At 49.6% G+C, this 15,181-nt stretch overlaps 3 protein-coding genes across 12 annotated transcripts in view; 1 reads left to right on the top strand and 2 right to left on the bottom strand.

Moving 5' to 3' along the window:
• Nucleotides 1–2,735, bottom strand: part of STK36 (serine/threonine kinase 36) — a 31,306-nt gene extending 28,571 nt beyond the window's left edge. For 3 of the 4 annotated variants that reach the window (XM_007966303.3, XM_007966305.3, XM_073020080.1), the window contains exons 1-4: nt 2,356–2,460; nt 1,861–2,033; nt 1,003–1,143; nt 812–889 (exon numbers count right to left, since the gene is read on the bottom strand). In XM_007966303.3, coding sequence (XP_007964494.3) covers nt 812–889; nt 1,003–1,143; nt 1,861–1,944 — 303 coding nt within the window. In that variant the 5' untranslated portion in view covers nt 1,945–2,033; nt 2,356–2,460. Of the gene's footprint in view, nt 1–811; nt 890–1,002; nt 1,144–1,860; nt 2,034–2,355; nt 2,461–2,507 lie in introns of those variants that run through there. The other variant, XM_007966304.3, reaches the window with a different exon arrangement.
• A 37-nt stretch (nt 2,736–2,772) lies between these two features.
• RNF25 (ring finger protein 25) lies at nt 2,773–10,213 on the top strand. The gene is made up of 10 exons (XM_007966307.3): nt 2,773–2,845; nt 5,773–5,847; nt 6,111–6,213; nt 6,306–6,373; nt 6,470–6,539; nt 7,810–7,881; nt 7,979–8,122; nt 8,836–8,928; nt 9,210–9,344; nt 9,545–10,213. The coding sequence occupies exons 1-10, from the start codon at nt 2,805–2,807 to the stop codon at nt 10,121–10,123; spliced, it is 1,380 nt and encodes a 459-aa protein (XP_007964498.1). The 5' UTR covers nt 2,773–2,804; the 3' UTR covers nt 10,124–10,213.
• A 401-nt stretch (nt 10,214–10,614) lies between these two features.
• BCS1L (BCS1 homolog, ubiquinol-cytochrome c reductase complex chaperone) lies at nt 10,615–14,718 on the bottom strand. 7 transcript variants are annotated; one of them, XM_007966292.3, is made up of 8 exons: nt 14,617–14,718; nt 13,059–13,427; nt 12,821–12,960; nt 12,416–12,610; nt 12,109–12,172; nt 11,683–11,852; nt 11,362–11,479; nt 10,615–11,214 (listed from the first exon to the last, which is right to left on the bottom strand). In XM_007966292.3, exons 2-8 carry the CDS (start codon nt 13,376–13,378, stop codon nt 10,962–10,964), a joined length of 1,260 nt encoding a protein of 419 aa, XP_007964483.1. In that variant the 5' UTR covers nt 13,379–13,427; nt 14,617–14,718; the 3' UTR covers nt 10,615–10,961. The 7 variants fall into 7 exon arrangements, with proteins under 7 accessions (XP_007964483.1, XP_007964479.1, XP_007964484.1 ...); XM_007966288.3 differs by having other exon boundaries at nt 13,951–14,678; XM_007966293.3 differs by having other exon boundaries at nt 14,560–14,678.
• Nucleotides 14,719–15,181: the final 463 nt, after the last annotated feature.

Below are 15,181 nucleotides of genomic sequence, written 5' to 3'. Positions count from 1 at the left end.
AAAGTACAAAATTAGCTGGGCATGGTGGCACATGCTATAATCCCGGCTACTGGGGAGGCTAAGGCATGATAACTGCTTGAACCTAGGAGGCGGAGGTTGTTATGAGCCAAGATCGTGCCACTGCACTCCAGCCTGGGCAACAAAGCAAGACTCCATCTCAAAAAATAAAATTCAATTAAAAATAAAATAATAAAAAAAAGATTACTTACAAATAGTGGTGAGTGCTTAGAAGGAAAGGGAATGCTGCAATAATGAATCCCAAGGGGGGCCTACTTGCTTGAGTACAGAGAAACCCCTAGAATAAATGTGGCTGGAGGATATGTGTAACAAAATCCCACTGCTAACCACTATGTCCTGGTGCCAAATCCTGACTCACCACAACCTTTATTCTTACTGCCCTCTTTCTGGTACCATTTCACTGGCCCTTCTTCCCTAAAGGTATCTAATAACAACAATGTTAATAGCAACTATTCAAACACATTACATGACTTATCACTCTTCACCATAGACTTATCAGGCAAACATGATTATTATCTTCATTTTACAAATGAGGAAACTAAGCACAAAGAAATTAAAGTAACTTGTCCAAGCAGACTCAGCTAGGAAGGTGCAGAGCCAAGCTTCCTACTCAGATATTTTGGCTCTAATGTTTATATAATTTACTCCCACACCACACTGCCTCTATATACCTAGACTCTTATATTCTTCTCAGAAGTCTTTGAAATGGAGACTCTCAGTGTCCTTAGCTTGCTCTACCAGTTCCTAACCTGGAGAGAGATTGGTGGTGGGAAGTTGAAGGCAGGAAGCATACCTGGTCTTCGGGAAGTTTTCCATCATCTTCTAGAATCTGAAAGAGCTCTCCCTCAGCATAGTCTGTCACCACCACCACCTACAGAGAGAAGGCAGTGGCACTGATGGCTCCAGATTCATGTATTCTGAGGTTGGGAAATTCCTGGAACCCTTGTGCTTGGGGAGACAGGGCCCAAAACTGTCAAAGCACACCTCTTTGTCAGTTTCAAAGCTGTCAAGCATATGCACAATGTTGGGATGCCGCAGACCCCGCATTATTTCAATCTCTCGTTGCAAATTCCTCAGCTCCTTCTCTGAGCGCCCCAATTTTGGGATGAACTTCAGGGCCACGACCTGTCAGTGGTAAGGTGAAAAGTTAATGCCTAATCACACTACCGAAAAGAGCCAGAATTTCAGACTTAATCTCAGAGCTCCAGAAGTCAGACTTTAGAGTGTTTGAGTAACTCTTATTATTTCTGTCAGTCTCTCGCTTCCATTTTCTCCATGGTACCCTGGCCTTATCCAGGCTTTCCCCACTCCTCATCCCAGGAGGAAACAGCATGGGCAAAACATCTCACCTTCTAGGAGAAGTGTTCTGATTTGACCAAAGCAGTCAAGATGAGATTTAGGGGAAAGGAAAGGAAAAAAAATTAAGAGGAAATAATAGAGTTCAAGTGGTTTACCTCTTACTACATGGTGTGCTAGAGACTAATAATAATATTTGTTGTTTACCTTAGTAAAGCCAGGCACTGTACTAACTGATTTAATGTGACAACATACTTAATCTCAAACGCCATCAATCAGTTGCTGTTCTTATCCCCATTCTAGAGATGAGGAAATTGAGACATAGAGAAGTTAAGTAATTTGTCCATAATTCTAGGGTTAGAAAGCGGTGGAGATGGAATTTATACCCAAATAATCCAACTTCAGAGCTTATACTCCATAAGAAGTATGAGAGAGTCAATGCCTTAGGAATATAAACTGGTATACATACATCCCTTCTAGACCCATTTTCCACTGGAGTTGGGGGTACCAAATCCCACCCAAAAGGTATCCCTCTTTGTACAATACCTGAGCACTGTATTTTCTTCGACCCTTGTACACCCTCCCAAAAGAGCCTTCTCCAATCATCTCCAACACGTGGTACTTTTCCATGACAGAGGTTTCAGAATCTCTTAGAAGGAAAAAGGTAGAGACGGTGAAGAGCTATAGATCCAGGGACAATTCCACAACATCTGGGAGGCCTAGTTGGGGCATGGAAAAGGAAAAATGTTAGCCACCTTGCCTTTTCTCTTTTTCACAAAGACCAAGCCTCAAAAAACATGGGAGGGTAGAATGATGCAAAGATGATGCGATCTTGGAACAAACACAGCATCTCTTTGTAGTTCCTCTCCACTTTCAGCCTCCTGTCCCCAACCCGGCCCCATGCCCACCTGACACCTGGTCCCCCTTCTCCCTCACCCAGCTTGGCCCACTCGACCCTGCTCTCTTAACCTAGTATCGCCCACCCAACCCTGCTCCTTCGAGTCTCCCCCAAGTTCCTGCCACTCCCAGATTCCTCAGCACCTGCTCTCAGACCCCCTGGCCCATGCGCTTCGCAAGCCAGGGTCCCTCTCTCATCCCCAGCCTAGGAGATCCAAGCTCCTCAGGCCCAGGGACGGATTCCCTGGCCTTTAGCCCCATATCTTCTGGCTGCCTGCATACGTTGCCTGACTTACAATTCTTCTCCACCCGCCTCTCTCGCCGGTCTCTTTCGGTTCCCTTTCTAACAATTTTACTCGCTAGAACTGGTGAGAAGTTCAGAGGACAAAGGCGCTCAGAGGTGTGGGAGGGACCGCGGACCACACATGGGCACTTCCTAGGACGCATCCGAACTGCCTCTGGGCCATCAGGCCCGGCTAAGGACCCGGAGTCTGCGGTTGCCTAGAAACGACGCTAGCTGCCCACCCCTCTTAGTTTTCCGCCTCCGACTTCCCTAAGGGCATTTCCGGTTCCGGCTGCGAGCCGGTGAAGATATGGCGGCGTCTGCGTCTGCAGCTGCAGGGGAGGAGGACTGGTAACTTCGGGGGCATGGGCTTTGGCTGACAGTCTGGATCTAGTCCAGAGGCCTAGCAGCTGTCGCAGACGGTCCGTACGGCGGGCGTGTGGGGTGGAGCGAAGGATGAGGGATGGCAGAGATGCTGACATCTCCTCTGGGAGATCTTCTAGACTGGGGAATGGGAGGGTGGAGGGGCGCTGATCTGAGTGAGAAGAGACCGGGTCTGCGCCCGCCAGACCAGTTCAGGCCTCGCCTTATCCGGTTCGATCCCCTTTCCTCCAGCTTCACGCTATCCCTTTCTATGCTCCTCAAATGAATTTTCTCAGGGGCTTTGGGGGATGCCTGCCCGTCAGACCTCCCCATCTCCCTTTCGCCTCTCAGAACTGTGCCCTCCAGTTCGGTACCCCTTTCTCCTTGGATCAGCGTTTTTCCGCCGACGCTTTCCTCAACCTTCTCTCTCCCACACAGCACTAGTGAGGACTATTGTCTGAATAAAGCTTTACACCTCACATAAAGTCCCTCTAGTCCTTCTCTCAAGCATTCTTAACTAAAGACTAGAACATGGAAGGACTCTGGGATTTGGAAGTAGGATCAATGTGGGTTAACTCTGCATGTTATTAGCTGTGTGATGCTGACCAGGCCATATAGCTTCTGTGAGTCAGTGTCCTCAGCTGTAAAAACAAAGTGGGTGTGGTATTTACCTCAGAATAGTTGAGAGGATCACGATGGATTTGTAATATACTTAAGTCTGTTTTTTTGTTTTGTTTTGTTTTGTTTTTTGAGACAGAATCTCACTGTCGCCCACGCTGGAGTGCGGTGGTGCGATTATGGCTCACTGCAGCCTCAACCTCCCCAGGCTCAGGTGATCCTCCTGCCTCAGCCTTCCAAGTAGCTGAGGCTACAGGCGTGTGCCACCATGCCCAGCTAATTTTGTATTTTTTGTAGAGACAGAGTTTTGCCATGTCGGCCAGGCCGGTCTTGAACCCCTGGGTTCAAGTGATCCTCCCACCTCAGCCTCCCAAGGTGCTGGAATTACAGGCGTGAGCCACCACACCCAGCCTCCTTTTCATTAATAACTGAGGTGCAGGCACCTGGGAAGATTAGATGAGCCCCAAAGAAGTAAAGTGATTTGCCAAAAGGTGGAAAATTGCGACTAGAAATCCACATCTATCTGACTCCACACCTTAGATTCTTTATACTAGGACATTCTTCAGTCCCCCCTCCCCCATTTTGTTGTCACCACCTTACCAGCATCCCATCCAGGACCCACATAACTAGGGTAGGCAAAGTATTGAAGGGCCACTTGACTGAGGCTACACCTCAGTGTTACATTGGTTCAGGGAGCCCTGCTAGTACTGGCCTTTATTAAGACTATCTAGACTACTGGTTTTCAAAGTGTTCAGGGAAACTTTTTCTTTTCTTTTTTTAAGAAACAGAGTCTTACTTTGTCACCCAGGCTGGAGTACAGTGGCAAGATCATGGCTCATTACAGCCTCAACCTCCTGGGCTCCAGCGATTCTTCTGCCTCAGCCTCCCAAGTAGCTGGGACCACTGTGTCCAGCTAATTTTTTATTTTCTGTAGAGATAGTCTCTCTTTGTTGCCCAGGCTGGTCTCGAACTCCTGGCCTCAAGTGATCCTCCCACCTCAGCCTCCCAAAGAGCTGGGATAACTTATAGTTGACCTGTTCAGGGGAACTTTTAAGATTCAGGGGAGACACCTTGAGCCATGGAGAGAACAACAGTGAGTGCAGCAGCCTGTAGTGCTGTGAGACTCCCATCCCATGTCAGCCAAAACTACACTATTTTCTGTGAGGTGTAAAGCTTTATATTTTATATTTTGACGTTTCTGCCTAAGACTTAACAACAACTGACATAAGTCGTGCTGGAGCAGCCTTACTCTTATAATGAAGAGAGAGCAGTATGAGAAAGGAAAGTATGCATTTTTCCATGTATCACCTGGTAGAGCTGTAGACACAAACTGATCACTCAGCTTCAATTTCAATACAACTACTGTTTCTATGCTTAAGCATGTGTGTCCTCTGATTTACATCGGAACATGGATGCTAACCTCAACAGGCTGATCTAGATCAACCAGACAGCCAGGGTCATAAATACATCCAGAGTACTCTACTACCTCCCTCCTTCCCTCTTCCTTCTAAGGGAGAAGGTTATATACAGACAGGAAGAAAAAGAGGATGTAGACTAGCTACTATAGCCCAGATACTATTAGGTACTTTATATAAACAAATCACCTTTTTTCCTCATAGTAACCCTAGAGAGTAGGTGTTATCATCTATATGTGATAGACAGGATGACTTAAGCTTACAGAGAGGTCACTTCCCAGATCGCATCGCTTGTAAGTGATTGGTACCTGTTACTAACTCCGAGGCTGCTGGCTCTTCCATTACAACACAGCCTTTACACCACCCTAGACCTGTTGTGTTGAGGTTGCTATCTCCTTTAAGAAGGCTTAGGGTGACTGGTGTTAAAAGTGTATGTAGACAGTAGCCAAGGCACTGGGATCCACACTGGACAGTGATATAGGGAAAGGCTGGAGTAATATTGGTAACGTTAATGCTAGTAAATGGGTGCCATACCTGTAGACCAGAAAGTCAGCCACTAAGGGGAATGAAACTTAAACAGGGAGTCAGGAAACCTGACTCTGGGCCCAGTTCTACCTATGTTAAGCCTTGGTTAGTCATTTTATTTTTCTGGAATCCACTTCTTCATCTCTTGGCAGAAATAATGCTTAAAATTCTGATTTTCGTGCCTCCTATTTGGCCAGTTGAAAACTTAATGTAACATTTTCCTTGTTTTTAAGGAGTTTAGCAGGAAAATGCATTCTGGTAGATTGCCATTTTTCTACAAAGCCCGCCTTTATTGGCCTTAGCAGGCTTCCACAGGGAGAGTTATAATGGTGAGTCAGTCTACTCCTGTCTCTCTAGGGTCCTTCCCTCTGAAGTTGAAGTGTTGGAGTCCATCTATCTGGATGAACTACAGGTGATTAAAGGAAATGGCAGGTATGTATTCAACCAGCGGTGGACAGGAGTCCCCCTAGTAATGAGGAGAGGTTCTATGCCGAATCTGGGTCTTAAGACAGTGTAAGCCTTGATTCAGAGATAGTATTTCTCTTGTGTAGACAAAAGCTATTCCTTTAATCCTACCCCAAAAGAAAGAGTCCAATGTGTACTTTCTTTGCCCACTTTACTGTCTCAACCCCATCCTCCCCAGCCCCCAAGTCCTTACACAGTCCCATCTGCGTTTCTACTTGATCCACCTGCAGAACTTCACCGTGGGAGATCTACATCACTTTGCATCCTGCCACTGCAGAGGACCAGGATTCACAGTATGTCTGCTTCACTCTGGTGCTTCAGGTCCCAGCAGAGGTGAAGCCCTTACTCTGTGGTAGCAAAGGGAGGAAGGGGAGAGTCCCTGGGGTGGATCACTTCAGCAGTAACTTGTTATTTGCCCCCACTAGTATCCCCATGAGGTGCCACAGATCTCTATCCGAAATCCCCGAGGACTTTCAGATGAACAGATCCACACGTAAGTTGAACCTGTCAAACACGGAAAGCTCAGCTACAGCTTTGCCCAGTGACAGAAATGGGCAGGCCTAATATGTGGTTTGCCCTCTTCCTCCAGGATCTTACAAGCGCTGGGCCATGTGGCCAAGGCCGGGCTGGGCGCTGCCATGCTCTATGAACTCATTGAGGTAAGAGGTGTGCTAGTCTGGGATATGTTCTTTCCTTCGAGCTAAAGCAGTTTCTAGCTGTAAAAGGGAAACCATGGGCCTAGAATCTTAAATAGATCTGGAATAATTAAGTAAAACCTAAATTAATCCAGAGAAATGAGACTCTTCTATTTGAGAAACTTCCCAAAAGACACTGCTTAGTGAAACAACCCACATGAAGCAACACCTGGAGCTCCAATATACACGGAAAACTTCTGCTGTTTGAGATTAAAAATATAAAATTAAGTACAGTCTTATTTTCCTCTAGTTTATTTATTTTTTATTTTTATTTTATTTATTTATTTATTTATTTTTTGAGACAGTCAGTCTGTCATCCAGGCTGGAGTGCAGTGGTGTGATCTCAGCTCACTGCAACCTCTGCCTCCCAGGTTCAAGTGATTCTCCTGCCTCAGCCTCCCAAATAGCTAGGATTCCAGGTATGCACCACCACACCCAGCTAATTTTGTATTTTTAGTAGAGATGGGGTTTCTCCTTGTTGGCCAGGCTAGTCTTGAACTCCTGACTTCAGATAATCCACCTGCCTTGGCCACCCAAAGTGCTGGGATTATAGGCATAAGCCACCATGCCCAGCCTCTCCTAGTTTAAATTTTTAAGAAAAATGTTCAGAATAGAATGAAGGTGGGTGGCCGAGAGTCAAAGAGAGTGGGTTTGATAGGCCACTGTAGCAGTCCTAGGTCAGGCCTCCACAATGCAGCCTTGGACTTTGTGGAATTCCAGAGTACACTATTAGCTGTTCAAATAACAATTCAAATGCATAGTTCACAGCCCAACTCAATGCCTTGTGAATTTTCTGTCCATTTGGGTTGTCCATGCTTTGACATGCTTTCTGAAAGCTGACTTAGAACAAACTCATTGCCCCATGGGGGAATGATATTGAAGGGGGCTAATCAAGAAAGGCCTCCCAGAAGATGAGTTTTAATTGAACATTTTTTTCTCTCAAGGTGTATTATTTTCATCTCCAAGATATATTAAAAGTGACTTAATGAAAGGAAAAACAATTAGGTTGAATTTTGAAACCAGGAAGATCAAATTTTGGGGGAGGGGCAGAGACATGGAGAAGGATTGATTCCCAGCAGAGGGAGCATCACCAAGACAGAAATGCATAAACACAAGGTAACAAACTGGCCTGGTAGGAGCCAAGTCCAGCCAGTCACTCCTAGGAGTAGTAGACAGGCCTTGCTCAGCATTCTTCCCCGTAACCCCCTGTTTAATCAGTGTCTTCTCTCCTCAGAAAGGGAAGGAAATTCTCACAGATAACAACATCCCTCATGGCCAGTGTGTCATCTGCCTCTATGGTTTCCAGGTGGGTTTCTCTCTTGGGACCTGGCATTCTGCTTGGGACCAAGATGAGGGCTGTGAGAGAGCTCTGACTTAGTGCCCTACATCTGCCTTCCCTCTAGGAGAAGGAGGCCTTTACCAAAACACCCTGTTACCACTACTTCCACTGCCACTGCCTTGCTCGGTACATACAGCACATGGAGCAAGAGCTGAAGGCACAAGGACAGGAGCAGGAACAGGAACGGCAGCATGCTGTAACCAAACAGGTAGACCTCACCAGACCTGCACGCTCATCTGACACCCTTAGGCACAGCCTTTCACAACCTTTCCATCCCTCCACTCCAGTGGCTCTTCACCTTTTTAGGGTCATAGATAACCTTGAGATTAATGAACTCTTACCTCTGTCCAGAAAAAAGGGCATCCTTTTTTTTTTTTTTTTTTTTTTTGAGATGGGGTGTCACTCTGCCACCCAGGCTGGAGTGCAGTAGTGCAATCTCAGCTCACTGCAACCTCCGCCTCCTGGGTTCAAGCACTCAGCTCACTGCAACCTCTGCCTCCTGGGTTCAAGCAATCCTCCTGCCTCAGCCTCCTGAGTAGCTGGGATTATAGGCATGAGCCACCATGCCCAGCTAATTTTTGTATTTTCAGTAGAGATGGGGTTTCACCATGTTGGCCAGGCTGGTCTCAAACTCATGACCTCAAGTGATCTGCCCGCCGTGGCCTCCCAAAGTGCTGGGATTACAGGTGCGAGCCACCGTGCCTGGCCAGGGCATCCTTCTATACGCTTACATATTGCATGCAGTTTCAGGGGGTTCCCAGATCTCTAGTTAGACAACCTGTGCTCTGTCCCAACTCACTGCTGAACCAGTGTCCCTGTGCCCTTTAGTCCCAGCCCTCTGCAGATTAGGTTGGCTGATGGGTCAGCACCAGGGGGCATCCTGGGCTGTGACACAGGCATATGATTTTTCCTCTTTTTTAGAAGGAAGTCGGTGTGCAGTGTCCAGTGTGCAGAGAGCCCCTCGTTTATGATCTTGCCTCGCTGAAAGCAGCCCCTGAACCCCAACAGCCCATGGTAAGGGGTCTTTCTTCCAGTCTGAGCCAGGAGTAATGGCATTTTCTAAAGAGTAAGGAATGGCATCTTGTCTGTGTCAAATGGGATCTCTGAAATTGGGCTTGAACTGCCTAGGACCTCTCTGCAAAGCCGCGTCCCCCACTGGTGGGAGCCTAAGACTCTGGGAGCCCAGACCTGAGGGGCAAAACCAGTGCAGATCTCCTGAGGCAGCCTCGGAGGAGTAGGGATTTGAGTCTGCCTTCTGCTGTTCATTATTTCCTCTCTGCCATTCTTCCTTCCAGGAGCTGTACCAGCCCAGTGTGGAGAGCTTGCGCCAGCAAGAAGAACGCAAGCGGCTCTACCAGAGGCAGCAGGAACGGGGGGGAATCATTGACCTTGAGGCTGAGCGAAACCGATACTTCATCAGCCTTCAGCAGGTGAGGGAAGGGTTTCCCAGTCGTCCCGTAATGCCACCAGCCTTCCTACAAACCCCAATCGGCCATGGCCCCCGAGTGAGCTTTGTTCTAACCATGGAGATGATAGGCTGATCATGGTCAGCCCAGATAGTAGGAGAGGGGCCTGTAGTTCCCTGCCTCAAGGAGCTGCATCTCCCTCACTGCATCTTGTCACTTTCTAGCCTCCTACCCCTGCGGAACCTGAGTCAGCTGTAGATGTCTCCAAAGGATCCCAACCACCCAGCACCCTTGCAGCAGAACTGTCCAGCTCATCAGCTGTCCAGTCCACCTTGCCAACTCCTGTGCCTGTGGCAACCCAGTACATGTGTGAGAAGATTCCAGGGGCTGGGTCAAATCAGCAAAGGTTGGGCGAAACCCAGAAAGCTATGCTAGATCCCCCCAAGCCCAGTCGAGGTCCCTGGCGACAGCCCGAACGGAGGCACCCGAAGGGAGGGGAGTGCCATGCCCCTAAAGGTACCCGTGACACCCAGGAACTGCCACCTCCTGAGGGGCCCCTCAAGGAGCCCATGGACGTAAAGCCAGAACCCCATAGCCAAGGAGTTGAAGGTCCTCCACAAGAGAAGGGGCCTGGCAGCTGGCAGGGCCCCCCACCCCGCAGGACTCGGGACTGTGTTCGCTGGGAGCGCTCTAAAGGCCGGACACCGGGTTCTTCCTACCCCCGCCTGCCTCGGGGCCAGGGAGCATACCGGCCTGGTACTCGGAGGGAGCCCCTGGGCCTGGAATCTGAGGATGGTTCCTAGCAGGACTTGTGGGGGACAGGGAATTGGGGATGGGAGGGGGGCAATAAAGATATTTGGCCTTGTTTGGCTTTCTTTGCTCAGCAGCGCCTAGCCTGTGAGGAATGGCTCTTTTTCTCAATTCCTTGTGGCAGAGCAGTCCCCAACTTCACTTTGAAGTCTATTCTCCAAAGAGCTGGATAGAGGGTCTGACATCTCAGCAGCTAGTATAGTGGGTTTCAGGGAAAACTAGTGGGATGTCAGCATGTAAGCAGAGTCCTTAGGACTCACCATTAACAACCCATTGTGTACACATCCACGCCTGTCCATTATTTATATACATAGAATGCCTTTGAGTAGAGGAATTTAGTTTCCTGTTTTGTGTCTCATCTCTTTATCTTAGGCTGTGCCCCATCATTTGTGTGTCTGGTTGCCTGGCTGATCCCTATAAGCACCTGTGTGTTGGGGTCCGCGTGTTTCCTAAACAAAGGAATGAACACACAAGACAAGACAAGACAAACATGGCCGCCTCGAATGGCCCGCTCTGCTTTATTTTATACAGTCGTTTGTGGAATGTTGCCAAGTCACTAGACACATTGTTGTTTTTCTGACCTTTCCCTGACTTTCTGGATTTTCAAGATGTTTACACATAAACAAGCCCCCAACGCCTGCTTCGTTTGCAAGAGCAGGACTTATCCGGAACACCCTGCTTCGTTTGCGAGCACGTAGTCCTCTACACCTGTGATTGCAGCCCCTGTCTTACTCAAGTACCAATCCAGTGATAAAGGGAGATGAGAGAGCAGAGTAGTGTGGCAGATGTTTATTGAACTAAAGGAGGACAGCTGAGCTGAGCCCACCCTGATCACCTCCTCAGAGACTCAACATTGTGAATTGCCCCCACAGGGTCATTTTTATACAGCATGAAGTAGCCCTGCACCTGGGCAGGACTGATCTGGGTTGTAGCTTGAAGGACACGTTCTGCAAAGTCCTCAGCTAAGGAAGGTGCCTGCCCTGGATAGAACCTCTGGAACATCTGGGACAGCTGCCAGTGTGAGCAGTAGCCCACATACTCCTTCAGGTCCACTCGCCCCGGGCGTATCAGGGCGGGGTCCAGCCTGAGAGAAGATAGGGAAAGCAGAGTCACAGGCAGTGGTCACACTAGTACCCAACAGAGATGGCTCCTCAACCTCCTGTTCCTCCCAAGGCACTAGGGGAGTGGGTGGGCTCTTGCCTCAGTCTCAGGATGCTTGGCTCCTTCCTACCTGTCAACGTGGTTGGTGGTCATGAACACAATGCGGGCCTCAGTGGAAGCCACACCATCCAAGGCATTGAGCAGTCCACTGAAGGTGAGGCGACCTAGGCCTTGGTACTTTACTGGGTCTGGAGGAAGGCAAAGATAAGGAAGCATGAGTAGTCATAGCCCAGCATAAAATCAGCATGCCCTACTATGTTTCCCTACTTATCCATGCGTCTCATGGGCTCTTGTCACTAACCCAGGCATCCTCCACCAGTCCTCTGGATTTCTGTTTTCTTCCCCTGTTCCACAGTTACCCACTCCCCTTCCTCCAGAACCCCTCACTTACTCTCCATAGCCAAGTCTCGACTGAGAAAAGCAGCATCCACATCCTCCAGGAGCACCAGGCTCTGCTGCGGGGCCACGCTCAGCAGGTGGTTGAGCCGGTCATCAGAGAGGCTAGAGTCCGTGAGGCTCAGCAGGCAGATGCTGTGCTCCAGTTCCCCAGCCAGGGCTGTGCTATGGAGGATGGGATGGCAGGAAGTAGCAGGCAACCTGGAAATGCTTCCTCAGGCCCAGCTACTCTCCTCACAGTCTGGGGACATGTGTCTCAGAGGCCTGATTTCTACCTCACACCCTAATGTTCCACACATTTCATGTTTATCCTGGTCCCCGGTCCCCAGTTCCCAGATTCATTTCCCTTTCCAACCCCATCAGCCCAGCGTTTCCAAAAAGGCTTCATTTTGCCAAGTTAAGAGAAATTTTGAATACTCACATAAAACTGCTCTTTCCGCAACCAGGGGGTCCATAAAGCAGGTAGCCACGTCTGTAGGGAATGCCTAGGGATAGAGCCAGGATGATCATGTCTTTTGCCCCAGATATCCATGTTCATTCCCAGCCCTGGCCCCTGGAAGCCTGATAATCTTGGTACAGAAGTAAATCATTTTCATACACAACTTTTCATTCCTCTTAATCTCTGGGAATTGGACTAGAGCTTTATATCACCCCATCTGGCCAGAGACCAACCTGTCCCCTCTAAAAATGTCAAAAACAGCACAGCCGAGACCCCAGCTGCTTCTCACCTCTGTCAGTGTACCACTTGGGGTTATCGATGAATTCCTGGACGTCGCTGACAATTCGGTCAGCCAGACCCTGTTGCAGAACCACAGAATTCAGTGGTCGCCGGCGGCGTGGATAGCCAAAGGGACGCCATTCAGAGCCCACAGCTGTGTACATCACGGTCTTCCCTTCCTCCTGCTGCAAGGCTAGCTCTCGAGCTGGGAAGGAGAAGAGATAAAGCCAGTAATTCTCTTCACCATGGCTGATTCTTCAGTTAGGTGGAGCTGAGCCAAACAGCTTCCTTCTGGCCCCCTGTTCCCATGGGCTCACCACAGCCTGCTTATTCCACCTCTCCAAACTGCTCATCTGATGTCAAATGTCCCCATCCCTGCAATGTCCCGAGAAAGCCTGCCTGTGCCATCCCACACCTTCCTCCAGGATGTTGAAGAAAACCTTTCGGTCAGTGCCCAGGGCCGTGAAGGTGACAGATTCCCAAGGAGTTCCCGTCTGTAAGTCTATCATCTTCATCTCTCTACTTCGTTCTACCCGGATCCATTTCCCCCGATACCTGAATAAGAACGATCAAAACAGAGTGAGTGAATGGGTCAAACCCAGCTTCCATCATTCTTTTCTACTCGCACAGCCCTCCCTAGCTCCCAACTTTACCAGATAAAGTGGTTTCCAGGGCTGGGGACAAATTCAAACTTAGTGGAAATGCGGCCGCTCTCATGCTGAAGGTACGAAGTCTCGACACTGAGGTGCTGAGTACGGGTACTGTGGCGGGTGAGCCAGCTAAGCAACCAGGCATAGCTCCTGTCTCGAACAGGGACTTCCAGTGTGATCATGTAATGGCGCCGGAATGCCACCAGGCCCAGTTGGGCACCCTTCCGGGCCAGGGCCAGGGCTGTGCCCACACCCACCAGCCCAAATCCAGCCCCAAAGTAGGGATTGTCCTTCAGGGCCAGAATAAAGTCTGAAAGTGGCATCTTGAAAGGGAAACACCAAACCTTACAGGCCCTGGGGTGTTACAAAAACCTAGGGGTGGGGAACAGTGGAGAAGGGACAAAGCACAAGATTACTTTAGAAACTGGACCTCCCCAGCCCTGCCCACAGGTCAGCACTACTGTGTGGGTCAATATCCTACTTCTGTGGGGTAAGGGTAGTGTTGGAATGCAAGGGTGGAGACTCCAGGCCCCTCATCCCATTTTGCCCTTCATTAGTCTACTCATACCTGTTTCCTACCAGAGGACCATGTCTGGAGATGCCTTAAACCAAAAAGAGCTATATAAACTGGCTTCACATCAGGATAATGGATGGACAAGATTTTTGTCATCCCTGGGACCAGCTTTGATAAAAAGGGGCCCACTGGCTGCAGTCAGCAAGGGAGAAGCATCCATTGACTTGTCAGTAACCCTACGCCTTGTTATGAGTAATGTCCTTCAAATATCCTCACCCTTACATCCCCAATATCTAATGTCCTGTTTATACCTTTATTACCTCCCACCTAAACTGTCTTTAAAATCATAGTTCTTGAAATGGCATTTTAAAAAGTCTTCACCTCCGGCTTCACGGAACAGCTACAAAAGGGTCCAGATCTTTCATCATAGGGATAAGCTCCAATTCCATATCTCTCTCTGCTCCAGCACCTTCAATGGCTGGCTCCCAACAGACCCCTGAACTGGGTACAAACTCAGCCTGGTACTCAAGGCCCTCTACAATACGGCGCCCACCTACCTTTCATGGATTAGCTCCCAACACTACCTGTTCAGTAAATATGCAAATACGCAACAAATATGTTCAACAAGTAAGCAACCTCCCAACTCCTTGTTCATGCAGTTCTCTTGGCTCGGAATGCCCGTTCTTTTCTCCCTCATTCTCCCCAACTGAAAATCTGCCCATCTGCTACTTTCTCCACGGATCGTCACATTGTAGACAATAAGATCCTGAGGGATAAGCGCGAAGTTGTTTCTAGTACACCTCTCCTCCAACCCCGAACCCCGGCCACTTTGCCCTGCCCCTGGCATGCAGGGAGATGAGCTGACAGCAGAGACCTCGGCTGAGCCTCAGAATTGGTATCCAGAATTCCAAAACACCTATGCATGGAAGGCCACAGACAAAGCTCTCCCGCCTCCGGCCCCTCCGCGACACCCAGGAACCTCGCCCACACCCCAGCTCGCGCCTCCAACCACATGCTTTGGGGTAATCCGTCGCTCAGCCGTCTCACCGATACGACTCTCTGGCCCTCTGTCTCGATGGTTTCACCGCGCCTGCACTTTGGGGAAGCTGCGCTCGGCCCCGCCCCGGGTCCTTTCATCGACTTCCCGCCACACCCACCAAGAAGCCCACGCCACTCTATCCCAGAGCTCTCGATGGTGCTTCTCCGGCTTCAGGGCTGGAGTGGGGGTGGAGGGCGGGAAAAACCACAGAGAGAAAACGTAGAGTACCCCGACAGCCGACAAGAGGAAGAGAGAGTGGCTTCCACATCCCCAATATCCTAGAGGCGGCTGGGCCGGAGGCGGTTGCACAAAGGGGGCACCGGGGGCCGCTCCAGCCGCGGCCGACCATAGAGATGCGGTTCCAGCCGGCTCGGGGTCTGGAGGTGAGTGAGTAGCTGCGGGGCGGAACTGGGAAGGGAACGCAGGTGGAGCAAGCTGGAGGCAAAGTTTTTCGAGCCCCGGGATCAGGGTGGGCCTGGGCGCTGGGAACTCTCGGGAGGAGGTACTGAAGGGAGCATCCAGAGGAGCTGGGCCCCGGCACCGCAGTCGCGTCACGCTTCTGGACCCCGCCCG

Source organism: Chlorocebus sabaeus, chromosome 10, assembly GCF_047675955.1.
Source record: "Chlorocebus sabaeus isolate Y175 chromosome 10, mChlSab1.0.hap1, whole genome shotgun sequence".
Lineage (NCBI taxonomy): Eukaryota > Metazoa > Chordata > Mammalia > Primates > Cercopithecidae > Chlorocebus > Chlorocebus sabaeus.
The sequence above is the reverse complement of the archived record's forward strand: the minus strand, read 5'-3'. Positions and strand labels throughout refer to the sequence as shown.